Consider the following 26,704-nt stretch of genomic DNA (forward strand, 5'->3'; position numbering starts at 1 on the left):
GATCCAGGAGCTTCAACCTTCTAAATAACGTGATTTAACGCGAATCAATACATTACCGCTCTATTTCCTCGAATACTCATAACTTTCATCGGGCTTAAGCGCTCTCGACATTCAACACATGCATCGTTTCAAGCTTGACCGCATATAAAAATAGCTCACCTTTTACATGTAGCAGCATCGCTTGATATCAATCTAATAATGGATCAATGGATGTTCTCAGTGGACGATTTGAGCAAGACACCATCAGTACAGGATGGATTTTCGCCCGGAGACGAAGCTGCTCAAAAGGCGTGGGCTTGTATATACATACGGAGAATAGGAAGAGACTTGAAACTGTATGTCTATTGCATCGTTCATGTTGGTATTGGTTGTTGCTCAAGTCATCACATTCTAACATTCCCCTGCTTCCCTTAGATCAACAGAGACGGTGGCAACAGCAAAGTATTTTCTACAACGATTCTATCTTCGCAAGTCATTACGAGATGTAAATCCTTATGAGGTCGCTCCCGCTGCACTCTATCTATCATGCAAACTGAGTGATTCCTATCGAAAGCTTCGTATATTCATCATATCCACGGTCAAAATCATTGCCAAACAAACCATAACAGAATCCAGCAAGGTATGTTAGTGTCGACAGGGAGCACACGAGGTGATGCGCTTGCATCCATCCCTATTGACGAGGTTTCCTTGTTTTGTTTTCAGGAATACAGAAGATGGAGCAACGCCATACAGTCAACTGAAGAAATGCTGGCTGAAGCTTTATGTTTTGACTTTTCGGTGGCTCTACCCCATTATTATGCTTTAAAACTCATTGATGACATAGGAGGTAGACGATCTAGCGCATCACCACAGTGGATTGCCCATTTCTTTTGCTCAACAGTCTATTGCTTTTCTCATTAGGCTCGGAATCATTAAAAAGATTAACGCTAGAGTTGTGTGATGACGCGTAAGTCATGAAAACTTCGATGCATGGTCAACGACAAAAAAAATTCAACGACCGAACACATAGGAGCTGTACATCCATAATACTATATCAGCCGCCAATAACAGTCGCTGCTATTGCACTCTACGTGGCCAGCCTGTCCATGCCTGGTGCACTAATAGATCGAATGACAGGAGCTTCTGGCGTCGAGTGTTTGAGTAGTTTGGACTATCCAGAGCTGCAGGCTCTAGATGACATTACCGTCGCAGGTATCTGAGCGTTTTTTATGGCTTTTTCTTCGCTAGCGACCAACTGACTTCAATTTTCTTGGGTAGATTGGAGTAGAGAATTACGCTTTGATTTAGAAGGACCTGTTGGTTTAAAAGATGAACAAGTCACTGCTGCATTCAAGAAACTGGCGGACTTTCGTGCTGGTCTCACTGTGATTGTAAGTATGCCAAAAAAAATACTATGTATCTACTGTTGATATTCACATTATTTTACACTAGAATGGCAATGCATCTGATGTGGATCAAGACTCAAAATAGAGGCAGAATACAGCAGGCTTCCCCACATTGTACTGTTAATAAGCCCCCTCATTCATCTGTAAATAAATAGAGAACGTGTCAATTGAGTAAAAAAAGGCACCAGTGTCATGGTGCTACTCACTCTACTTTGTGCATTCTTCACAATCCAGCATATTACAACCCTAAAAACAAGTGATCCATGGCAAAAGAATGCACCATGTGATCTCTTCACATCATCTGAACCTCCTAACAGATGACATCCAATTCCCACTTCCAAGCATCCCTTTAGCAGCAGGCACACGATTCCCCTTCTTCCTCCTCAACTTGGGCGTGACTCCTTTGTTAGTTTTGCCCTTCATCGTCCTGATCCTGGGTCTCCTCAGACCTGGGATGTGTCCCTTTGGGAAATAGCTTCGTTTACGACGAATGTATGGCCATATAAAATGAGATATAGCCAGTGTTGATATCACGAGGATTGAGATTGCGAAGAGAGCGGTTATTATGCCGGGGAGCTTGGATGGTTTTGTTGATGGAGGGAGGCGTATTCGTCGCATTTTTTGGAGTTTTTGTTTTTGGGGAAGGGAGCGAGGTTTGGAAGTGAGGACGTTTCAAATTTCAGGTTCAAAGACATACTTAAATACTCATTTTAGAGACATGCCGAGAATTATTCACGTTCGTCTGCAGCGTGAACGCGTCTAATTCCAGCACAGTTCAAACAAACACCAAAAAGCGACGCAGATGAAGAGCCGACTTACTCACAACTATACAAATTTATTATGAAAGAGGTCGTCAAGAGCGATCAACGCTCCTTAAAAGTTTAACATGTCCCTTTAAGCCATATTTGATACAGAGTTAGAACAACATTTGCATTTGCAGGTTGCATGTTGACAAATGTAAAGTCCTAAGTGAACAAAAAGCCCCGTCAGTGTTTTCACAAGTCGTAACGATACTTCTTAAAAACATTGCGACATGTCGGTATTTCTTGTCTTACCTTAAGATGTGTTCGGTCGTAATATCCACCAGCGAGATTGTATGGCACGCTGGAAAGCGGTTGAGTATATGTTTTTATGGCAGCCGCGCCAGATGTGAATGTGGAGAAGGGGTGGTATTGAGAATCTGTTGTCGTTGCATATGGTTAGATTCAGTCTGACAAAAAAAAACCTGTCCCGATTCAAACATACCTATTGTACGAGTAGTACAATCAGGAGCCTTTTGTGTTAATGTCATATTGGCCCAGAATGTTGGATCAGATACTGAGTATGTAAACATGATTGCAGTGTACTGGCTAATGTCGAAACATGCAGCTGGGTCAAATTCTAAATTTGAATAAAAAAATAAAATCAGTTGAGATAATGGAATCACTGAATCACTTTTCAACCTCACAAACAAAACTCTTACTGAAAAAGAACCAGTTATACGACGCAGGCATGTATGGATTATACGTCGGGTCCGAAGCATACGGTGGATTAGCAGGATTAGCAATCGTCAACGTCCCAGTCCCCGTAAAAGCTCCAGCAGCAGGAGCGTTGATTGCCCACGTAGCACCCACAGCACCATAATCACCATTCAGTAAATTATACTTCACAACAGTTCCAGAAGGACCCGTCACTGGTCTCGCAGCTCTGAAATCATCTACAAGCACATCCCGTTGACATGTCTGTCCGTTATAGGTCAGAGCAGCAGGATTATACTGGCAGTTATCAAACTGTATGCCGAATATCTTGTATGGGTTTGCTGCTCCGGTTGCTGTAAAGCCACTGATGACTACAGCTTTAAGGTTTGCGAGGTCTGAGTTTGCGAGGAGGGGCGTGAGAGGGATCGTCACTATTCCTGTGCCGCCGACGGGGACTCCGTATGTGGCAGTGTTGTCAAAGTATACTGTTCGTGCCATTGTTGTACAGCTGAGAGAGAGCGAAGGTAAGCGAAAAAAGACACTATGTGGCTGGACGATGTGTACTTACTCGGCAGCATACACATCAAACGCAATCGAAAACGATCCACCAACAGGCATAGCAACAGAAACCCTCAACACATTATACGCCTGAGCATTGAAACATCCAGTATTGGCAAGCATGCTAAAGAAATAGTTTCCTAGCGCTCCAGGCAACAATGTAATAACACCATTAGCTTGTGTAGCTGTTCCCCCATTCGTGAATCCGAATCCTTGGCCTCCATGCGTTGCTAAATTTACTGCTGTTCCAGGCGTTATGGTATTTATCAGGCCGTTACATGCTGGCATTGCTGGACCTGCTGCGCCTGTTGGGACTGCGACTGGTGATACTTGGGCTACGGGGCTAGCTAGTGCTACTGGTGTTCCGAGACCACACGTGCCCTTGAGCCACGTTTTGTAAAAGACGAGGTTTCCGCCGTTTGCGTTTACGAATGTCCAATCCTGCCAACGAGAATGATAATGTTATGATCGATACTAGATGTACAACTCAAAGCTTTCAGCTTACTCTGGTATGTCCCCAATCGAAGTTACCACCGTTTAAATTTTTGGTAAACGAAGATAAAGGTAGCTCGACGGTTTGCGCCTGATTGTTTGGTGTCACAAATTCAGACAATTTGTGATACTGAGAATCGAATCCTCGAGCAACACAATTGGCTGCTCGTTGAGTGAATGTGATGTTGGAATCGAATCCAGCTGGTGCCTGCATCGTAAACATGACTGATCTATAATTCGTCATGTCGAAACATCCATATTGCTCGAATCCTGTAAGGAGGAAAAAAACCATTGATGAGTTTGCGCCAAGTGGTCCAGCCAAGTACTATCAATAAAACTTACGAAGCGACAGGTAATTCGTCGTAGGAGCAGTTCCAGGATTGGCAGTTGGATCAGGTTGATACGGGGTAGCCAAACCACCAGGTATCCAAGTACCATTACCAAGAGCAGCCGATGTAGGTGCATTCAACAAGATATTTCCTGTCTCGACATAATAGTCTCCTCCATTCAAATTATACTTGCCTCCCACCGAATAAACATTCGAAGGCACACGTGCCATCCTGAAATCATCCAACAGCACATCTCTCGCACATGGACTACCACCCGTAACACCACATCCATCTAACTGCATTCCAGTGATATTAAACGTTGCTCCAGCATTCGTGGATGCGAAACCAGTGATTATAATGTTTTTGATACGGGTTAGATCCGTGTTGCTTAGTTCGGGCGTTATAGGGATTGTGAGGATACCACTTTGGCCTGATGCTAATCCGAATTGGGTTGAAAAACCAAAGTAGTGGAGTGCGCCGTTCGCGGCACATGTTGCATCGTATAGTTGGACCCCAACTGAGAAGCCTCCTCCTGGTGGCATTTGCACTCCGATACGAAGCATGGCGTAGCCTTGTGAGGCGTCGAAACATTTACCGGCTGGGTAGAGTGACGAATAAAAGTAGTCGTTTGCTCCCTATAATTGGAAAGTATTTGGGTACTTTAGGTTGACGGCGCAAACAAAGATTAATCAATCTTATCAAACACTTACAGGAGTAAGAACAATCTTTCCACCTGTCAAAACACCGGTTCCCACACCAATTCCTTGACCACCACCCAATAATGAGGTTGCAAAGGATTGAGAAGGTGTGAGCGGTGTAAGCACCCCACTGCATGCTGGCATAACAGCTGGAGCGACGAACGGCGATGCAACTGATGAAGGTTGAGCTGTTGGAGATGGACCTGCTGATGGGAGTTTTACCGGTGATGGAGCGACTGATGGAGCTGGGGATGGCACAACCGGCGCTGGGCACGATGATGCTTCTAATCCCAAATATGAAATTACGTATTGTCCAGTAGGCTATGTGAGGAAATTAATTGTGAGTATTGACAATCCAATTACATTTGTAGGAGGTTTTTTAACTCACCTGGAAATTGAGCAAACTAAACTTTTTGACTCGAACCATCTTGGAATTTGGTTGAATTAAAGTCGACAATGGTATCGAAGCAATATAAGTGTTGGTAATGTTTCCGTATGGAACGAGGTATGATGACGCAGTGACATATTGCGTCACCCCGGTTCCTGTATCTGTACTGCCGTCACATGCAGTTGTATCGAATTCGAAGCCGTGCATCCATGTTGCAGCTGCTGGTGCTTGAATAATGTATCGGAGAGTGCTGTATGGAGTCACGTCGAAACATAAACCGCCTGGGGTTAAAAGTGTGCTCCAGTCTGGAGGAACAAATATCGATTAGAGGTCAGAGATATCACACTTCGGATGACGATGGAGCTCAAATATGACACAAAGTACATACAAGATGGATACTTGGCAACATTCAAAGACAATGAGGCCGTTCCATTCGTACTTCCGTAAATCAGCGATGCAGTTCTAAAAACAAGGACAAATTGAGCGAAATATGAAACAAAAATATTTTAAACTACAACCGCATACCCAGTAGCACCCATGGTTTCCATTCCACCAAGTAAATTGGTAGTTGTCGAACCAGGAGCAGCAGCAGAACAATTATTGCAACTCGGATCAATCACCAGCTTGTTGCACGATGGAGTAGGTGAAGCGAGAATCTTGACGGCAGCAGATGGAGTTACAGAAGAAACAGGAGAGGCTGTGCCAGATGGTGTTGCAGTTGCTGTAAGTGCTGATGGTAGTCCTGTTGGTGTTGGAGCCACTGTTGTTGAGGTATAGCATGATGCAGACTCTAGTCTGACATTGGAGAGCATATATGGGGCGTAATTCGTCGGCTATTGTTTTGTACAATCCATAAGCTTTTTTTGTTGTCTTAAAAGTACGCTGAGATTACTCACGTTGAAATTAAGAATAATAAATTCACGCATTCGAATCAAATTCCATCCCAACACACTGCTCAATGGGATACTGACGTCGTATGTCGTAGAGCCCGTTTGAATAGCATACGGGAGGAAATCAAAGTACGTTGTGGCATAATTGTCAATCGTGTATGCCGTGGCTCCGGCAGATGTTGTGTTTGGGTCTGTAATTGATATTGATCAGTGATGCATCTTTCAATCCAATGTGGCATCGATTTAACTTACATTGGTTCATGGTGAAACCGTGCTGGAAGGTAGCTCCAGCGTTTGGAAGCTCTACCGAGTATTTGAGATACGAGTATTGTCTCAAATCAGCAGAGACAGATCCAGGGTTGAAGGCAGTCGTGTAAACTGATAGAAAATATGTTTTCAGCATACAGCTGATGCAAATCGCAAAAAAATATCTGACACATAGTCTACGTACTAGCATCACTTGCTGCCGGCAGCAAATCAATAACAATATTCCCATTAGAATATCCTTGTACAACTTGTCCATCGCTAATGCTGTCTGGACCTCCCAATAAATTCGAACTGGTGCTATCTGGGTTGGGATCAAGTTCCAAAACTGTTCCACAGGGTAAAGGTGTGACTGCCGGTAAAGTTGCCACTGGTGTTTGAGTGCTTTTGGTATTTTTTGCGACAGTTGGACTTGGAGTCACGTATAATGTCTACGAAACAAAAAAATGGAGTTAAATCTAGACTCATATGTCGAAAGACTGGCCGGAGCAACGTACACTGGTAGCCAGTATGCCGGTAATATTAGGTGAATTTACAGGGCTAGCAAGGATTGCGTTTACAGCACATCCTACTGGTCCAGCCTGCACCTGGAAGTCGATCAGACTGTATGGGTATGCTCCATTCATATCGACGTTGCTAAACATTGAAAACTGAATGGCTTGAATCCTAGACAATGCCGACATGGAATTCGGTGTCAGGAATTTAGATAATGGTAGATTCACATCCTAGTTTGTAAATGTTCGGATGATGAGTCAAATATATCAAAGGCGTGAATCGTTTGGAAATTACTTACGTAAACGTTGGCCGATATGTATCCAGCGTAAACAGATATGTCTAATGATGCAGTCACGGAGACTGGTGCACCAACGGTACATCCCACGTCACTAACTAGCAGATTGACTAGAAAGCTGGCACCATTTGTAGGAAGCTACAAGTTTCGAAAAAGGGAGCAAAATCAGTTGCACTGGTGCGATGCACAGCATGAGGCACCACAGCTTTATCGTACTTGAATTCTCATATAGATATGATCGACTAAGTAAAACGATGCGTTAGCTTCCACAAACAAGCCATGACAACGACCATGAATCGGAGTTGAACTCTTACATCCGCTCAAGTCGACGCATCCTCCTAAAGAATCCAACGCTGATGTCCATACTACACACGACCAATGAATGTCAGTACACGTTCCGACACAGTATGACTTGGCATGCATCGTTGGTGCTAAAACTGTTGCGTACTGGAAGTGGGTGATGAGGGAGTCAAGACCAAGGAGCCCGTATTTTGGGAGAAGGATGCGTTTCCCGTGTTGAATACATCTTTTCCGCCAAGTAAATTGGTCGTAGGAGTTTGTGGGTTGGGATCGACCATTAGCGAATTACAGGAGCCTGCCTCTATAACTCTTGCTGCTGCGAGAATCAGCAATCCCACCACGGAAGGAAGCCAGGCCATGATTCCTGAATCGAACCGTCCTGCAGTTCCCTACCAATTCGACTTTTCGAAAGCTCTTCTAACTTTTTTGTGGTTTTGGGAAGAGCCACCGTCAACCGTTGTCCTTTCCTTTTTTTACAGCATAGGGGGTGCAACACAGAAAAAGGAGACATTTTCAAGTTGAGTCAAGACGACTACAGTACGCATCAGTTAAATAATCAGCGAATTAAGCATCTAACACTAGTTCTTAACTAGGAACTGGAGACCGACCGCTTAGAACTGAGAGAGTGCAAGATGTCAAAAGCTGTCTTTACATCAATTGTTCTCGCTTCAAGCAGGCGTTTCGCCCATACCAAAGCTTCACGAAATCCATTATATCGAATACTTTCAGATGAAGATGTCAAGATATTCAAATCCATACTACCATCGCCTGGAAGTGTCTTGACATCCGATTTGGACTCGTACAACACAGACTGGATTAAGAAGTACCGAGGACATTCAAAGGTCGTCCTAAGGTATTTGAAGAAATCTCAAGTCTATACAGTTATATTACTCTGGACCATTTAACGTTCGGTGTTTTTGTGTTGACCTAACAAGTGCTCTTACAGGCCATCAAGTACACAAGAGGTCAGCAAAATATTATCATACTGTAATAAACAAAATATTGCTGTGGTGCCTCAAGGTGGAAACACTGGGCTAGTAGGAGGCTCGGTGCCCGTATTTGATGAAGTAGTATTATCCTTGGGACGAATGGACAAGATCAAGTCCTTTGACGACATATCTGGCATAGTAGTATGTGAAGCTGGAACTATTCTCGAGAAACTCGACCTGTACCTACATGATCGCGGATATACAGTGCCTCTGGACTTGGGAGCTAAGGGAACGTGTCAGATAGGAGGCAACGTGTCTACCAACGCAGGAGGCGTTCGGCTATTGAGAATGGGCTCGTTGAGAGGGAATGTGCTGGGGTTGGAGGTTGTGTTGCCTGATGGTACTATCATCGACTCACTATCAACGCTTCGAAAGGACAATACGGGATATGACATCAAGCAATTATTTATTGGCGCAGAAGGCACATTAGGAATAGTCACAGCCGTGTCCTTGTTGACCCCGAAAAAATCATCAGCTGTAAATGTAGCAGTGCTAGGATGTGATTCCTTTGAATCTGTTTTAAAGGCATTTACGCAAGCCAAGACAGATCTACAAGAAATTTTGTCGGCCTTTGAATTCTGGGACGATCAAGCTATGCAAATGATGAACTCCAAGTTGCCAGAGGTCCGAAATCCATTGAGTCACTCCTTTCCGTTTTACGGTAAGCTCTTCCACAATAGAACTCGCGTTTGCATTCGAGGCTGACTAATTTACTCGACAAATAGTATTGATTGAGACATCCGGCTCTAATGCAACTCATGATTCGGAAAAACTGGCGTCGTATCTGGAAAATGTAATCTCAGATGCTGTTGTATCTGATGGTGTGCTAGCTCAAGACGGGACTCAAATGCGCTCTTTTTGGAATCTTCGTGAAGGGATTCCATTAGCGGGTTAGTCAAGATTGCTGCGGAGTATTTCACATTTTATGCTCATATCCTGAATCAATTCTCAACCATCGTTTATTAGGCTCAAAGCACCCAGCTCAATACAAATACGACATGTCAATTCCGATCAACGTATACTACGGACTAGTTGAAGCCGTCAGAACACATCTACAGCAAAACCACAAGGCTGTTTACGACAAGTACATAACGAGCGTGGCAGGCTATGGTCATATAGGAGACGGTAATTGCCACATTAACGTCACGAGTGAAGAATACAATGACGAAGTGCAAAACTGTCTTGAACCATTCATATACGAGTGGGTAGCCAAGCACCGAGGGTCCATATCTGCGGAACACGGGCTAGGATACATGAAGACAGATTGTATTGGCTATTCGAAATCTCCAGAAGCCATAAGAGTGATGCAAGATTTGAAGGCATTGTTTGATCCGAATGGTATATTGAACCCATACAAGGCCATACAACTTCGTAAATGAAATTGGAGCCGAAGCACGGTTTGATCAAAGAAAAAAGCACCACACATACGCAGATTGAACCCATACAAGGCCACACAACTTCGTAAATGAGATAGCAGTTAATCTCTACATGTAATGTAAATAGATTTTGCATTTAGAGTGCACATTGTGAGAGCAAGATCTGGTGTTGTCGTAACTTGTTTGTGGCGTTTCATGTTTTCGATAGAGAGCTGACAAGAAAAAAGCAAGATGTGTCCTGCAATAGATCCAGCAGTAGTTTAGTTGCAATACACGTCGTTCGATAGTTGCTGCAGAGCGTACTTTGCTGGAGTTTTATTCACGTGAATTCCAGAAAATCAAAAAAACCAAGAGAATATAGCAAAGATAGAACTTTACAAAGTAGCAAACAACGGCAATACAAGACTAGAGGATTAGAATAGATATTATTTTTGAAATTTGAAGCGTTGATCTCGTCTACGGTCTTCTCGAAGTCTTGTACTCTTCGAGACGCACACTGCGACACACGAGCCTCAACGTCCTGGAAAATGCCGCAATGTCGTTTGGCAGTAAATATCGCTGGACTTTAAGGTGGCGTCTAGGTCACGATTCCATGCATCTGGAAGTTAGGAACTGGGATCACGAGAAGAACACGCTCCCCAATCAGCATCGATAATTTTCCCCGATTAAAGCTTCGCATCACGTCCACGAACTTCGCTCTTTCTGCAGGCTGAGAAACCTTATACAGAGCAAAGTAGCAAAGTAAGTCACGATATAATCATGGTCCTCTCTCCTCGCATACCGTTCTTCTCTTCTTCTCCTGCACAAGCACCAGCTCCCGTCGTAGAATCACCTTCTTCATCAACACCACCCATACATCGAGCTATGGATGCAGCAGCAGTTCCATCAACGCCATCCAATACCATACCACTATCTCCATTATCCGACAAGAATATACGAGTGCTCCTCATCCCACATAAAGACCCAACCAGAACAACACCTTCATCAGCATTCGATCCCGTCGATCGTGAATTAGTCGACGGCGTGGTCCTGAAACTTGGACGACAAGTCCGTTCACCAGCTAATGCTCCAACGAATACCGGTGCTGGTTCACTGTCATCTCCTACTCCTGCTACCGTCGCTGCTCCTTCGGTCGTCGCTGATGGAACTCTTCAACAACCACCCTCACCAGGCGCTATTCTGGCTGGCAATGTCAATAGTACACCATCAAATCAAGAGCAACGAGGTGGCAAGATTATCGATAATATCTGGTTCAAGAGCAAGGTTGTCAGTCGAAGTCATTCTGAGATGTGGGTCAAGGATGGACAGGTATGTCACACCTCGCGCATTCGCAAAGTCATGATTCTCGCAAGACAAGAGCTTTTCTGACTCAATGTCTTCTCTATTCAGCTATATATAAAAGATGGTGGAAGTTCTTCAGGTACCTTTTTGAACAGGATGCGTTTGAGTCCATCTGGCAAGGAAAGCCGACCATACCCTCTCAAAGATGGCGATATCATTCAACTCGGTGTCGATTATGGTGGCAAATCTGAAGGTACTTGTTGGTCTGGTGCTAAATGCTATCATAACATCAATTAATTCGTTCTGACGCTGACACTTTAATTTTGCTGCGCAGAAATATACAAGTGTGTGATTATGAAGATTTCCATCAACAGCCACAGTCTGTTTGTCCAACAACGAAAAAAGGAAAACCCAGCCAGGTACATATTGTATCCAAACACTTTCCCAAAAGACGTTCAACTAACTCGTACACTACCCATAACACAACCATAGGTTCCGAACAGCATTGAGGCAACTGTTGACTGCCACAAACCCATATTCGACATCCAAAGACTCTCCAACATCACCCAGTCAAACTGCTACCGTCGATTGCTGCATCTGTCTCTGCACCATTGGCCCATTCCAAGCTCTCTTCCTGGCACCATGCTCACATTGCTACCACTACAAATGTATACGATCTCTACTCGCAGAATGTGTCATGTTTCAATGTCCCTTATGTCGACAGGTCGCCAATTTGGAAGCCAGTGTATCTATGGAATCGTTATGTGACTTGGCAGCCGAAGACCCAGTCGAAAAGGAAGATGCTGCCAGCATCCACGACTCTGACGAGCAAGGAAATCAAGATGGTGTTGTGGTAAATAATAAGGAAGGGATTGCCGCAGTTGACGCTACAACACAACTGCAACGATTGTTGGCTACGGTCAAGGCAGTGCCTCCAGCAAACGATGACCAACGACGTATTCTGGAAGATTTGGAATCTCAGTTGGCGTCACTCAAGATTCGTATTGGTGAAAGGGTTGGTGAGTCCTCCGGAGATGCCATCAACTGGAGTGCTCAAACTGACAGCTCATCTGGATTGGCAAGGAGCATGCACAAGAACCATACATTTGTACACGAAGGTGGTGTTGAATCTACAGACACAGAGACAGATGCTGATTTATAATAGTACACCACACACAAGCATCAAAAAACCAATCAGTCTGTAAGTATTTAAAACTACTCTCTTTACTTTTCTACGATACAACTGTGCACTATCAATATATCTAGTTATTTTAGCAAGATTAATGATCGTGCTGCGAGAAAGAGCGTCCATACTGTTGTCTCACCTAAAGCAGCCTCTCACACTCCGAGACAGATTTCATTACCTAACCAGCAATACCAAGTAAACGAATCAAGTGCTTTATCTTTAGAACTATGGCCGCTCGAATCTCTGCTATCCGAGCTCATCTCCAGGACGAAACTGTCGAAAAAGTTGTCTCATCTCCCAACCAAACCAGTCTATACCCCAAGGGACTCCTATACAATGAAGTAGCTATCATCACGGTATGAGGCAACCTTAAACGAAGTTTTATTGTTTCGCATCATGTTTTAGTGCATCTTGCACATGTTTTCTGCAACATCAGTCCTTGCTGACGTCACAACAATGTTGACGGAAATTTTATTGGATTCGTATGTGAAAAGTGAACACTTTCAGCCATTAAATGACATCGAGGTTGCTGTTTTTGATGGATGCAATGTGATCTTGTTGGAGCTTTCTGGATGCGGTTGAAAACTCGCATGGATGGTAAACGTTCACTACGCACATAGGGTTCAGGACAAGGTATCGGAGCTGCAACTGCCAAAGCTTTCGCTGCTGAAGGCGCCAAGGTGGTCATTACTGATATCGATGCTTCCAAATCCGATGCTGTGGCTAAAGAAATCGGTGCCAACGCTATCTCGTGAGTGTTGGCTCAATGGTTTCCAAGGTTTTCATAATCAGACAACTAATTATTCATATCCTAACAGTGTTCCGTGAGTCCTCTTATGTCGCTGGAGTCTCGCACTAATTTGTATAACACGTCCAAACTTTTCCGGTAGTGGAGACATCACTGCCAAAGGTTTTGCTGAGAAGCTCGTCGGTGAGACCGTCAAGGCCTTTGGAAAGATCAACCATATTGTGAACAATGCTGGATTTACTTACGATGGAATGGCCCACAAGACCACGGACCGTCAATGGGAAATCATGATGGATATCCACGTCACAGCACCATTTAGAATCATTCGTGCTGCCGCTGACCAATTCAGAACTGTATGTGATCTGTGGCGAGGAGAACGTGTCCTGTAATTGAGACTCTTACAATCAGTTACGAAATATTTTTTAGAAATCCACCGAAAACCGATCTATTGTGATGGTTTCTTCCACCTCAGGTCTCCACGGAAACTTGGGTCAATTAAACTATGCTACTGCCAAGTAAGTATTGTTATCATGTCTGTGTTGTTGGCTTGCCAAACAAAGGGAGCGCATTAAATGTCTTCATTGCAAACTTAGAGCTGGTGTTGTTGGTTTGACAAAGACCATGGCAAAGGAATGGGGCTCATTTGGGGTCCGCACGAACTGTATCGCCTTGTATGTGCCTTCTACGCTGATATCCAGTCGCTTCGCGCTAATTCTTGTGTTTCCATAGTGGTTGGGTTGAAACCAGATTGACAGCTGCCAAGGAACTTGGTGCAGGCAAGCTAAAAACGTGGTTCTGAACTATTGAAAAGTTCAAGAGACTAACGTTTTGCTAATCTCCACACAGCCGTTATTGTTGATGGCCAAAAAATCGCTCTTGGAATCCCACAAGGCAACGCCACTCCCGAACAAATGCAAGCTGCTAGGACTCAAGGTAAATCACGCTTGCTTGTTGAATTGAAGACATGACACCATAACATTCTATCTGTCATAGGAATTCCTCTCCAACGCCCTGGCACTGCCGAAGAAGCTGGCAAGGCTATATTGTTCTTGGCTTCTCCATTGGCCTCTTACATTACTGGGCATACCTTGGAGATGACTGGTGGTCGTGGAATCTAGATCTATGTAGCTGGTGGCGTAACTGGGAACGTTTACTCACATGTTAGAAGTTGCAAAAGACATAATCGCCTTTCTTAGACGATTGTTCCGAGCGATTTCGCGTACGACGCGTCGAAAAGTGAAATGATGATAGTTCCAGGTCCAAAACCTCTTAGATCTCGTCTCTCAGTCCAAGCTTTTTTCGTTCTGGTCGTTTTCAAATCTTCAATCTTGTGACCAAAACAAACCTCCTTCAAACAAGAACATTGCGATTAGACAACAAGGAAGAGCGAAAGCATCATGACATAGAACCTCACTCATTGAACGAGATCTCACATGGCCGAGTAAGTTCTGACTTGTTTCGATCCCATCCAACGTCCTTCATTCCTCCTCGAAGTCATCACCAAACGTAATCAACATTCTCACCTCCAATGTACCTCTAGTAACCCGATAGGAGTTTCAGTGCTACTAGAACGTGGTCGAGAGCTTCACCGATTGCTCCTAAATGCGAGAGATTGGTCCAAAGTCGACATTCGGGACACGTCGCTGAACATTCAACTCTATCGAAGGAATGCACCGAACCAACAAGTAGCCGTCAGAGTATCGACCACTGTGGAGGCACACGCTGCAAGTCTAGGATCTGTGGTGTCATCATTGAAGGGTCGAGACTTTTGTGAGTTTGCCACCTCCACCATCGTGTTTTGAGTGACTGGCCGGTTTGTGGGTCTTACCAGAACCGGGCCCAGTTTGACATTGTTTTGAAGAATGATCAATGTATTAACAGTGATCTGTCTGAAACTCTAGGGGATACATTGTTTGATGAACATGAACTGATCTCTCGCATTGATCCCGAAACGTCGATTGTGCGATATGGCATGAGACCAGTCAGAGGCTCTAGGTGAGTTCTCACCGATCGGTTTCTTCATGATCGACAGTACTCAAACACACTGTCTTGTATAGTCCACGAGATTTTGCACTTCTAATGCACTCGTCAACAGCTCGCTCAACTCATCTATGTGTTGCCGTGAGTATACCAATGGGACATCATGCAACAAGACCATCCCATGTTCGAGGACATATAGATCTACTGACTTGGCTTATCGAGCCTGATTATGACGATACCAAACCCAGCACATTATTATCTACTGCTCCGAGATTACGCGTATCATGTACCCTTCTCATGGATCCGAAGCATTCTCTCTTCTCGTCGTCGTATCTGCAATTCCTATATGCAGAGTTACCGAAAAGTGTCGCGTTAGTCTGTGAATATCTCAATCGACGTGGTTTTCCACCTCATCTATCTCATTGGGGCTCTCGAGTCAAGATAGATACAGAACAATGGAATGAAGCTGGTGAATTCGAAGTAGTTTGGTCTAGTAATAGTGCCAATAGTAGTAATCGAACTCGACGACCAGAAGATGGAGAGGAAGCTGGTACAGATGATGACGATGATTCTGGAGTAGGCTATGAAGACGGATCTCGTGAACTCGAGGTTCGGCTTGACGCTAGAAGGTGGACTGGTCTGGAACTAACTTTGAAAGCCGGTGATCGTCTGCTAGATCCTGAATTGGTTGATGTTCGAGAAGACAATGAAGATGGTATTATCATCAGAGCAGGATGTGGAGACGCAAGTGCAACGTGTGTATTAAAGTGTCGCCGGGGCATATGTAATCTAGGTACCGTCATGGTAAACAATGATTTACGAGACTTGTCTCCCGAAATATTATTACCTTTATCTCCTACCACTGATACACCACCTGAAAGCTCGACATGGGAAGAAGATATCCGTGAAGCTCTTGATTCTCCCATGGTGGGCCAGTTCTTGTCCTATCCTGCTCAGTGGGAACGAGGAATGGATGTAGATACTAGGAAACGACGACCGAGAGCGATGTCGGCTAATCATATACAGGAGAGAGGTCGTACTTGGTTTCCGAGATTTAGGAAATCGCCTGGCAAGGGATCTCATTCCTCGTCTTCCAAAGTAAGCAAACATGTTGAGAATGTGTATATGTTGCCAGGCACATAATCCTTTGAGTGGAGTTTTTTTCTCACACCTCGACTCCGCCCTTTTGTAGGAAGTATCAGCGGATGGAGAGGAAGGTCAAGATGCTGTTACTGACTTGCCAGCCGGTGCATCCTTGAGTCGATCTGGAAGCTTAAAGTCCAAAGTTACACCTCGTCGCTTCTCATTGTCGTCAGTCTTGTGGCGACCCAATAATACCAACTCTGTACCTACACCCGCATCCGAAATTATTGAATCAGCACCCTCGGCCGATCTAGAGACAGGGCCTGAAACTCCAACAGTAAACAACGAGCCCGATACTCCTATATTCGCCGTACCCCGTGAAACTGCTCGATTCTACTCTATAGTAGAAGTGTTGATGATGGCTCTGGCTGCCTTGATTATTGGCATAATTTTTAGGATAGGATGGAGGCTGTTTGTTTTAGCGAGTCTTGTATTTCTCGCTCCTCTCCGATGGCTGCCACATCAAGACATTGATCAGGCTGCTATGGCTCAACTGGTAGCTGGTGTGGATGGTGGAATGCTCATGGGCGGCCTACTGCCAGTTGGCTGAATTTACTTACTTTGATCGTTATTGTATAACGAAAGTTTACTACTGTTTCCAATTTGTACTATAATCAGTTCTGTAACTACAATCATATCATCACCAACGTAATCAACGCGGTTCGCGTGGTCTTATGTTTAGATATGCCTTTTGCCCTTTTTTGGCGGAGCTGTTCACTTAAGCGATCTGGCTTGTAACTTGAACATATGATCATGGATACTGAGAAGAAACTACCGGCTGTGGTCCCGCCTGAACTGCTGATCCAGTTCATTCAACGGCTCTCGCTTCGTAAACGCATTGAAGGTATGCTTTCGTGGGAATCATCGGTGTGATTTGTTTGTGTTGTTTGATCTCAGTGACCAAGCCAAGAACGACGTGTCTAACGCTTCTATTCCACAGTTCGACTAGTCTCAAGACAGTTTGATCGGTTAGTCTTTGAACCCACTCTATGGAAGGACGTTAATTTGGAGAAATTAAATCCATTGTTCTCAAACCTGGTCTTGTCGAGATCTGGACCTGGAATGTACGTCATCAATACACAATTTATGCTGCCACATACTAAAATTATCTTATCGTGCAGCCGCCACTTGACTTTGGTCAACACGGATGAGGACGTTATCTCGAACGTGATAAAGTCGTGCACAAAGTTGGAATCTCTGATCATGTTGCAAAGTCAGGGAATGTTATTTCATCGGTGCTTCGTGTTACTGTCGTCCAAGGCCCCGGATTTCTTTCTTCAGGTAATGTGTCTCGACTGTGGTTGTGGACCATGGTACAACTTGCTCAAACGTTGTCATTGTATAGCTGAAGAGGATTGATATTACTGGGAGAGTTACAAGAGAAGAGGAGCTTCCTGCTGCCTGGATTTCATACTCTATTGAGCTTATTGGACGACATGCCAAGAACTTGGAAGTCTTGGTAAACAATTTGCCTTTACGTGCCTGGAGGGGCCCTTGTTCCTGGGTCGTATATCACACGAGTGGCATTCTAACTCTAGCTTCTAAATTTATAGCACTTCTTGCCTCATAACGGAGTGATTACACCGGAATCACTACCAGCACTCACTCAATTGACAAAGCTCAGCACTCTATCAATATCCAATTGTAGGGCGTTAACGGACACTGCCTTCCAACCAGTCATATCGTCACTCACGAAAGTAAATTATCTGGCATTGATTGGTCTCGAGCAAGTCACAAACACGACACTTTGTAATATCGGCCGGCTAGCAGATCTGAATGTGTTGCTTGTACAAGGTGCAGTTAACGTCACTGATGCAGGAATGCAGGGATTGTCTCAATGTGCCAAATTACGCTGTGTCAAGATGATTGGTCTGCCGAGCGTCAGTTTAGGAGGCATGTCTTTTGGAGGCTTTGAGAATGTCATGCACTCGGAGGATATAATATACTCGGCGCCTCCAAAGAGTGGACTGGGTCTATGCTATACTAGAGTGGTTGCTAATGCATGATGGGCAACGTAGAGTTAGATTATTTTGTTCTTAGACGTCACAATGTGAAGCACCTCAAATTTGAGGATCACGATAATGTAGTAGTATAGTTTCATCGTTTTGAATAGATTTACAAGTTTTAATGTACAGATAGCATCATCCTTGAGTTGATGCAGAGGTTGGTTGAAAAAAAGAAAACGATGTTAGCCACAATAACCGCCCGCATGCCATAGAAAAGACATGAAGATTTCTTTGCGTGACTGATTTCCTCTTAGCAAGTTCTTAGGATGTCCGACGCTATAAGAAACGACCGACAGCAGATGTTGCTTTGCGAATAATTATGTGAGGAGAGGCGAAACAGTCAAAACACGTTTATATAGAAACAAAGAGCGGTACTGTATAGGTTTAGACACTGTTATTTGCTTAGAAGACACGTCATATCACGTTGGAGATCAGCGATCGTCAGCAGAAACACAGCTTTTGTCGAGCTTGAACCAAACTCGCAAGTTCCAACCCAAAGGAAAGGTTACTACCGAATAGAGTAAGTGGCACGCTAAGCAATTATGGGGATTAGTCGATTTGAAATCTCACAATTCCTTGTTCTTTCACTAGTACGTGAACAATCAAACACGGCAGCACGACAAATGGACAACCCATTGCTGCTCCACGAGATCCTATATCCGATATTCGAATACCTACAGACTACAGATGGCCAAATATCTATAGACCCCGTCGACAACGTGCCGTACATTGTAAAGATTCAGTCCGTGTCAAGAACTTGGAGAGAGGTCGCATTCCTACAAACCATCTACACTCAATTCCCATATCACGGAATATCGAATCTAAAACTCCTAGAGCTACCGTTATGGACTCGAAGAATCAAGTCACTTCACTTTGATGAGATGCCGGGCACTCTGACGTTTAGCCAACGGTCTTTGGTTGTGCTGCATGATGATGACGCTAGTCCAACGTCAACACCGTTTCCGCTACCTGTGCCTGTAATACTGTCTTGTTTGTCGGCGAGGCTAGAGTATATAACGTGTTTGAGTGTCGGGCCATTAATGGAACCTGGCCTGTTGAGACAGGTTGCCTTAGCTTGTCCCAACGTTGGTAGACTGAAATTATCAAAAGCAAGTAGTGTTTGGGGATTGCAAGCTTTAAATGTACGTTTTATCTGTCAGTTTCGTGTCTAATTGTACCTGTCACGCCTGACAACCAAGCATTTGGAATCGTAGGTCGTCGGAGAGACTTTCAAGAATCTGAGAGCTCTAGATCTCGAATGGTTTCAATTTAGGTTTTGGCAAAGAGAATCTCTTTCAATGAATCTGTTGCAAGCCGTGTTGCAAGCAAACCCGAAACTAGTAGATTTGGAACTTGATTCGCCACCTGATTTAAATTTGCTTGCGTTGGGAAACACGGCTCCTGGAATTACTTCGTTGAGAGTCTACTTGGGTAATCCGTATAGGCTTACCAGTTTAAGTGCCTTTGGATCACTGCAATCCTTGTTTTTGTGTTTGAGAGCACCTGATTGTAAGTTTCTTAGTCTGCAGAAGGGAACGTACCGTTTCTAACTTTTGATTTAATAGCCGTAGTCGCACTACTGAGGACTGTCCCGAATAAGCTGTTAATAAAGTCGCTGGAGTGTGGTGGTGAAGACATGCTTAGGAACCATCTTGGGCCAACGTTGACCTTGTTTGAGAATCTAGTAAGTATCTTTGTCGTTGCTACAAATTGAAACTTGGACAATAAAGCGGAATCTTATTCAATAATAATCCTCTCTTTAGACGAAACTAATTGTCGATATTGAATTCTGGACTCTTGAGTTACGCGAGACACTCCCTATGATGTCGAAATTGGCCATTCTTTGTGTCTTCCCGGTCTTTTATGATCGGCCAGACTTCAAATCAGTAGTAACCCGTTGCAAACAGCTGCGATTTCTCGCCATTGGAGAAGTGCGATTGGACGGTATCAACCAGAAGCTGGAGATAGCAGAGTTACGGGCTGCTGCAGGAAGAGCGAGGGGATTATCTGTAGTGTTTTCTGGCAGTAGATCGCAAATTGTAGGATGGGTTCGTCGGTTATAGACTTTTAGATATATTGGAAGCCCTACAAATGTACAGCGTTTTATAAAACAGCATTACGTTTACTTAATCGATGCATATGGAAGCACCGTGCATACAGGTTGAGAGGAATACCACATTTCCAACAACATCAGCCCAAATCAAGGAAGTGAAGAGACCAGAATTGATTGCCCAATAGTCGAAAGCAAAGAATGGCAACATTGCTGCTCCAAAGTATTGATATGCTCTCCTGGTAGGCTTGATGAGACTCCAAGTGAGACCGACGAGCATTGCTTGCGCCCCAAAACATCTAATATTGTCCATCAGTCAACATGTGCAATACACGTGCAACAGCGAAACATTCATGATCGAGATGTTTTACAGACCTCATCAAAACCACATGTAAATCATCGAGTACAGGCCTTGTAAGTGACAACTCGAGCACATGCTTTGGTGCGAAAACACAGGCTGCTCCAGCTCCTAGAAATCCACCTCCAATGACCCAAGGTGGAAATCGTTGATTTTTACTTAGAGGAGGCATTGGTGCACTTGACGACGTGTTGTTGGTCACTACGAAATTCAATTGGAAAGGTAAATTAGCATCAGCATGCATGAAATTACTCAGATCAAACTAATTGCAAAATCAAAACATTTCAAACTCCTTGACATGTGAAAAGGACTTGGGACAACACGATAAGAAGCAGCAGATCAGCATCGTATCATACCTTGTTATAGCTTCCTGGTATTGAGAGATCTTAATCAACGCTTGCAACAAAGCAAATCAAAAAAGATTGAAGATTTCTGGATCTATTTGTTTTCGATGTATTTGCTTTTTACGACACTTTGGAAGTTTATGTTGTTTCATCATCTCTCACTTTTGAATTATGCAATCGCGCAGTGTTTCTTATCCTCCTGGGAACCTCCTGTAAGACGAGGGTTATCTGTCATGGAGCTTCCTCGTTGGAAAGATCCTGTGGAAAAATGTGAATCAACTTGGTCAAAATCGCTCTTCAATACGTGCTAATGTGAATGAGAATGATCTTCACGTACTATCTATGCCCAAGGGGTCATTCATAGAGCCTCGATGCAAATCGTTCATAGTGTTTCGATGATCGTCATGAGCTGCGGTAGTGGAATCTGGATTTGTGGAATCACCTCCAGTATTGTGGGCTATTCATTTGAGAAAAGTGAAAATGATGTTTAGCTTCAACGTCGACGATGGCACAGTTTTCGATATGTGCATCCGTTGAAGACATACCCAAATGAGCAACCTCGTTCCTGGACACGGCACTAAGGTCTTGAGGTTCAGCACCAGATGAAGCAAGAGTAGAGTCAACGGCGGTTTCTGCAGTCTCGGTTTCAGCATCAGTTGTATCTTTTACAAAGGAAGATGCATCACCAGAAGACAATTCTTCGTGAAGAGTATCTTTAGATGCAAAAGTGGCGGCTAAAAGCGTGTTGATGTTGGATGAGTTTTCAAACCTTGAACGAGTTGATATTACAACGCTTACAAAGAGGGTGATCAACTTCGAGATTCTTTGAAGATCCCTTCTGCGAATCTAGTCGTCGAAGGTCTTTTTCACCGTCAACAACTTTTAGCAAACGAGAGTAAGTCTAAAAGTTTCACATACAAGTGTGAATAGAGAAGATGTCTTACCTTTAGGAGATTCCTTTTGTGATTCATCTCGAGTCAAGGTACCAGGTTCAGCAACTTCAAGGAGTGACACATATTTTTCATCTTCGTCAACGACTTGAGAAGATTCCTTTTTGGATTCTATTCCAATCGAGAACCCACTTTCAGCCATGACGATTGTCTCGCCATCTTTGAAGACTTTTAAGACTGATTCAGTCTGAGTCAAAGAATGTCGTTTCACGTCCTATGAGAGTTTTTGATACAAAATGTCAAACATATGCCACGCGTAAAAACGTCAATTCCACGACGATTTCTTTTGTGATGCTTTTAACTAAACCTCAACAACGACGGGCTCTTCTTCGATTTCTTTGCCTTCAGAAGAAGTATCATCATTTCGGTCACCACGGAATCGATCCTTCAACTGAGCAAACCTAGATACGGTTGCATCCTTGGCACCAGTATATGCTTTCTCTACGAATTCCTTTCCTTGTGAAAGACGTTCTTTGACATGAGACGAAGCTTTCGAGATTGTTTGGTGCAAACTGTCGGATGCCTTTTCATATGTTTCAGGCTTGTAGAGTTTAACCCCATTCCAGATGGCAAAGAGAGTAAGGATGAAGGTACCACCAATGATTGAAAGACCAAGAGAGACTATTCCAGCTGCGAATACGATAGTAAGACCAAGTCCAAACAGCACTATGATAAGATATGTCAAAATTTGAAACATGAGATCTGAAGAATTGCAACAAAGTACAAGTAAGTAGAGCTCCAGTAAAGAGAACTTTATGGATGGGTTCTATGAAATCAGTATGGAGGTGTTGGTACGAGATCTTTCAGTCATTTTGCCCATATGTCAAAATAAATACAGATGTGTTTTTGACAGCTTACGAAGTCGGAATCCAGTTTGCTCATTTCCGTCTGCAGTAGATACAGTCGTAATCTCTTCATTATCCACTTTTTCGTCAGCTCTTTTCACGAACTTTGAGACATGATGATGACCAGCGTCATTCTTCATGATGGTTTGAGAACGATGGATAGAACTGCGCCCGACTCCATCCGTATCGATCGACCCAGCGATGCCGATGAATGCAAGAGATAGGATTATCAGAGGTAGTTTCAACATGTTTGATTGATGTTGTCTGTAAGTGTCGAAGATTTTGACGTGAATGATGCTACGAAAACGCAAACAATGATTTCAGGCTGAAAAAGCGACGTGACAAGGGGATTAAAAACAATGAAGTCACGTCTTTATAAGAGTGATTTTAAGTTGAATCTTCTCCACCTTCGGTCCGCGTCACCAAACACCAAATAACATTTTTGATAGGTTTTCGGAAAAACTTGATCGATTGTAATTTTATATGCGATCACCTGCCAAACGAGCGTGCAACACATCTTGCTGAGAATTCAAGCAAGGCGGTGTTCTATTTAGCTCTCATACCGCCTTGTCTAGAGCCCCAGCTGCAATCAAAGTACTTTCCTGTCAAACAACAGTTTTACGAAAGTCGCTCAAAACAAAGCTTGACAAGAAACAACAACGAGGAGTAATTTTTGCTTTATTTACATTTGCTATTGGTGCAAATGTAATGTGCGCATCATGAGGTAAGAAATTTGGGCCCTTCGAGATGAGAAGATTGAGCTTGGCCAAGAGCTGAATCCGCTAAAATGAGAAGATTTAGGGGGTTTCAATCATTTCTCGTCGACTGTTTGTACATACATTTCGACGAGCTGAGTATCCAGTCGTCATAATGTACAATTAGCTCTCGTACATTGGGTGGTTCTAATTTCGGAAAAGAAATTTGTTGGGCTTGCTGTGGTTTCCATTCTAAGAGATGGCACGATGTGAAACTGACTTGAAATATCAATAACAGAAGGCTGCGGAGTGCGTGTCTGTGAAGCTGCTTCATTGCGTGAGATATCAAGTCCATCATCGTGGAAAGATTCAGCGTAGCTACGAACACCAGCTGACAAACCATAGTTTGGAGAAGTACTGTGTTCAATATCTAGATTTTCCAAGTGAGACTTAGCACTTAGTATCTAACCTTTCGCACGCCAGACCCAACCTTCTTCAATACTTGAGAGGGCATGTCCACGACGACTATCACTGGCGGTAGGTTCATCAAGGCTCCGATCATTAGTAGAGTAAACACCATTCTGAAAAGCAATTTGTTCGATATCTACATATAATTTTTCGAATAAGCCTCAGCACTACTTCAGCGAGCTTCAAGACGACTACATCTTACGATACCTTTATTAGGGAATAAGGCCTTCAAAATCTCGTCTTCCAAGATCGATTCAGCAATAGATTGCGCAATGGTGGTAATCTCTGCCTCTCGTACGGCTTCGTGTGGCGATGGTTCGACTAGTGGTATTCCAAAGAGAGAATTACTCGGTTTGCCATCAATAGAGACACATGGACGTGACAGCGATGTTACCAAATTTAAATCTCTTCAATCCTTCTGAGACGCGACCGAGCTCAGTAAGAACATCTTGATCGTTGTGTCCTGAAGCGCTATTCTCTGCATCCATTACAACTTGTGATGATGATAGGTCACCTAATTAAGAAATATGACTAGTCTGCCACTGCCCAACGCATGATGTAATCGGCAACCTTTGTTTACCTATTCCAAAGTCTTCCAATACTGTTGAGATTCGATCAAGTTCATCAAGAGAATCTTGAGAACGGTGACTTTGAAGGCCGACGTGACCTTCCACCAGTTGCACATCTCCAACAATTTCCTTGTCTTCATAAGAGACAGCAGATTCATCAAGGCTATGAAGCTCGACATCATCAATTGGAGGAGTATTTTTATTATCTAGCAATGCAGGTGAAGTCAAATCTGGAGACTGATTAGCATCATCATCGCCATTCGATGACGGTACTTCGATGTCGTCGTGGAGAATAGCAGTAGGTCCGTGTGAGGTGTCAGACGTGGTACCGTCATGTGGATGAGTGTTTTCATTGTGACGTTCATATTGACGAGTGCCTTCAGCATCGATAAGACCAGGTAAAGTCACATCTTCGGTCTGAGAGGTTTCTGTGTTAACCAATACCGGCTCTTCTATCATTGAAGGAATTACAAGGTGTTCTCAGAACGTAACCAAATAAACTAGCAATACGCCACCGTCAGTAGAAGCGGAATCGAGATCAAATCCAAATGTTCGATGGAAGGTTCAGCTTCTTTCAATACTATTCAAAGATTCAAATGAGTTGACAAGTTTTAAAAACGAGATATAGATGGAACTTGCCTTCGATGTGAAATTTATTTTCTTTTGTTCTCTGAGCCGTGTCATCAGCATTCAAAAGAGGTGCAGACACAGAAGCATAAGTCCATAAAGTATCTTCTCCAGCGACCTGGGAGAAAAAGCAAAACTCAGTTTTCTACGTCCGTCGATTCAAAGTCGATTGCAACACTCTCGACTCACAGTAAATTCATCTCGTCGGTCTGATGGAGAGCAGAATTGCGCCACGGACAAGATGCATTTAGCAAAACTTTCGACAACACGTTGTAGCGCCTCAGTACTCTTGGTGTATAACTCCGTTCGAAATTGTCGAAGAGTACATAAAAGCCCATTTCCTGGTGAGAGTATAAGATAAAAATGTTGTGCGAGCTGGATGCTTTGCCTTTCATTCTTTAATACACTCCAAAATTGAAAAGACGTGTTTGACAGTTGACAGTAGTTGATGACAGTTAACTTACCAATAAGGCTACATCCATCATATTCTTGCGACCTTGCAGTGGACAGAATATCATTCTCATTAGTATCTGATTCCTCTATGGATCTCTTTTCGAATTTTGAGGCCTGTCGATGTCCGTAATCATCCTTCACGATGAATTGAGAATGTGGATGCACTGCAAAGAGCCCGCCTCCATCGTTTTCAATAGGCCAGGCAATGCCGGCCGATGCAAGAGAAAGAATGAGTATGACTAGTTGAAACATTTTTAGTTTCTTACGTGTTGAATCGGTTGCTATAAAACGGCGTTAGAAAAACGCAAACAAAGCACTATAGGTGGATGAGCGACACGAGAAGCCAGTCGTAAACATGTTGAAACCGTATTCAAAACGGCTTATTTTGCACCTTGCGTCTTTCTCATGCAAGTCACAAAAAAAACCATGTAATGTTGTATTCATTCATTCATACATTCATTTGAGAGTACTTTTATAAGCGGTCACCACCTCAAAGTGACAACGACTCAGATCGTTTAAAAACGCAGTACGTCGCTGTCTCTCATAGCTCTCCATCGAGAGCCCCTTCCGCTGCAATTAATGTTGTTTCATCCTGACTAGAAAAGCTCAAAAGATAAAACGACTCTACACTACAAGGAAGCTCGATCTACTGAATCCTTTGCATTCCTTGTTTCCACAAACGCCAACAAAATTTAAAAAGTGAATCATGAATCTGCATCATTCAGTATGATAGATATTTGTTGTGTTCTTCGCGATGAGATCTACCGCTGGTTTGACGAGAACCTACTCCGGCTGATCATCAGTGTCATCAGTAGTCGAGAGAGGTGACGTCACTGAAGCATGATCCATAAAGTATCTTCTTCGGCGGCTTAATGGACACCAAGCAAAACTCAGTTTTCTACGGGTCAGTCGAATTCCAAGTGCTCATAAAACCTTCTTCTCACAGAATATTCATTTCGTCAATCTGATGGTGAGCCGAATTCTGTTACCGATAAGATGCACTTAGCAACACTTTCAGCAGCGCGTTGTAGCGTCATTTCAACCTGTCGAAATGCAAAGGAAGAGTTATAAACCTAGTTAGTCGA

The 26,704-nt window shown here is 43.6% G+C and overlaps 7 protein-coding genes across 7 annotated transcripts; 5 read left to right on the top strand and 2 right to left on the bottom strand.

Moving 5' to 3' along the window:
• Positions 1–198: 198 nt before the first annotated feature.
• Positions 199–1,470, top strand: SmJEL517_g06040 (uncharacterized protein; the record flags this gene model as incomplete). The annotated part of the gene is made up of 7 exons (XM_031171966.1): positions 199–335; positions 415–619; positions 703–826; positions 901–946; positions 1,010–1,191; positions 1,258–1,370; positions 1,432–1,470. 7 exons carry the CDS (start codon positions 199–201, stop codon positions 1,468–1,470), a joined length of 846 nt encoding a protein of 281 aa, XP_031022062.1.
• A 796-nt stretch (positions 1,471–2,266) lies between these two features.
• Positions 2,267–7,910, bottom strand: SmJEL517_g06041 (uncharacterized protein; the record flags this gene model as incomplete). Its single annotated transcript, XM_031171967.1, has 19 exons — positions 2,267–2,350; positions 2,441–2,565; positions 2,631–2,765; positions 2,848–3,350; positions 3,411–3,841; positions 3,906–4,162; positions 4,235–4,856; positions 4,932–5,240; positions 5,308–5,612; positions 5,696–5,769; positions 5,833–6,140; positions 6,204–6,388; positions 6,450–6,575; positions 6,649–6,892; positions 6,959–7,186; positions 7,255–7,389; positions 7,468–7,493; positions 7,566–7,616; positions 7,700–7,910. 19 exons carry the CDS (start codon positions 7,908–7,910, stop codon positions 2,267–2,269), a joined length of 4,359 nt encoding a protein of 1,452 aa, XP_031022061.1.
• A 273-nt stretch (positions 7,911–8,183) lies between these two features.
• Positions 8,184–9,919, top strand: SmJEL517_g06042 (uncharacterized protein; the record flags this gene model as incomplete). Its single annotated transcript, XM_031171968.1, has 4 exons — positions 8,184–8,404; positions 8,498–9,201; positions 9,266–9,430; positions 9,507–9,919. 4 exons carry the CDS (start codon positions 8,184–8,186, stop codon positions 9,917–9,919), a joined length of 1,503 nt encoding a protein of 500 aa, XP_031022064.1.
• Positions 9,920–10,675: 756 nt separating this feature from the next.
• Positions 10,676–12,359, top strand: SmJEL517_g06043 (uncharacterized protein; the record flags this gene model as incomplete). The annotated part of the gene is made up of 4 exons (XM_031171969.1): positions 10,676–11,224; positions 11,306–11,450; positions 11,532–11,616; positions 11,690–12,359. 4 exons carry the CDS (start codon positions 10,676–10,678, stop codon positions 12,357–12,359), a joined length of 1,449 nt encoding a protein of 482 aa, XP_031022063.1.
• Positions 12,360–12,610: 251 nt separating this feature from the next.
• SmJEL517_g06044 (uncharacterized protein) lies at positions 12,611–14,249 on the top strand (the record flags this gene model as incomplete). Its single annotated transcript, XM_031171970.1, has 9 exons — positions 12,611–12,739; positions 13,004–13,134; positions 13,202–13,207; positions 13,274–13,484; positions 13,558–13,646; positions 13,725–13,802; positions 13,861–13,901; positions 13,978–14,064; positions 14,125–14,249. The coding sequence occupies 9 exons, from the start codon at positions 12,611–12,613 to the stop codon at positions 14,247–14,249; spliced, it is 897 nt and encodes a 298-aa protein (XP_031022066.1).
• A 315-nt stretch (positions 14,250–14,564) lies between these two features.
• Positions 14,565–16,804, top strand: SmJEL517_g06045 (uncharacterized protein; the record flags this gene model as incomplete). Its single annotated transcript, XM_031171971.1, has 5 exons — positions 14,565–14,572; positions 14,672–14,901; positions 15,033–15,126; positions 15,189–16,209; positions 16,304–16,804. The coding sequence occupies 5 exons, from the start codon at positions 14,565–14,567 to the stop codon at positions 16,802–16,804; spliced, it is 1,854 nt and encodes a 617-aa protein (XP_031022065.1).
• A 3,582-nt stretch (positions 16,805–20,386) lies between these two features.
• SmJEL517_g06046 (uncharacterized protein) lies at positions 20,387–22,947 on the bottom strand (the record flags this gene model as incomplete). The annotated part of the gene is made up of 8 exons (XM_031171972.1): positions 20,387–20,609; positions 20,686–20,869; positions 21,350–21,469; positions 21,558–21,746; positions 21,811–21,891; positions 21,957–22,176; positions 22,270–22,628; positions 22,821–22,947. The coding sequence occupies 8 exons, from the start codon at positions 22,945–22,947 to the stop codon at positions 20,387–20,389; spliced, it is 1,503 nt and encodes a 500-aa protein (XP_031022060.1).
• Between the last annotated feature and the right edge of the window lie 3,757 nt (positions 22,948–26,704).

The sequence above is a fragment of the Synchytrium microbalum genome (genome assembly GCF_006535985.1).
Source record: "Synchytrium microbalum strain JEL517 chromosome Unknown SmJEL517_scf0072, whole genome shotgun sequence".
Taxonomy (NCBI): Eukaryota; Fungi; Chytridiomycota; class Chytridiomycetes; order Synchytriales; family Synchytriaceae; genus Synchytrium; species Synchytrium microbalum.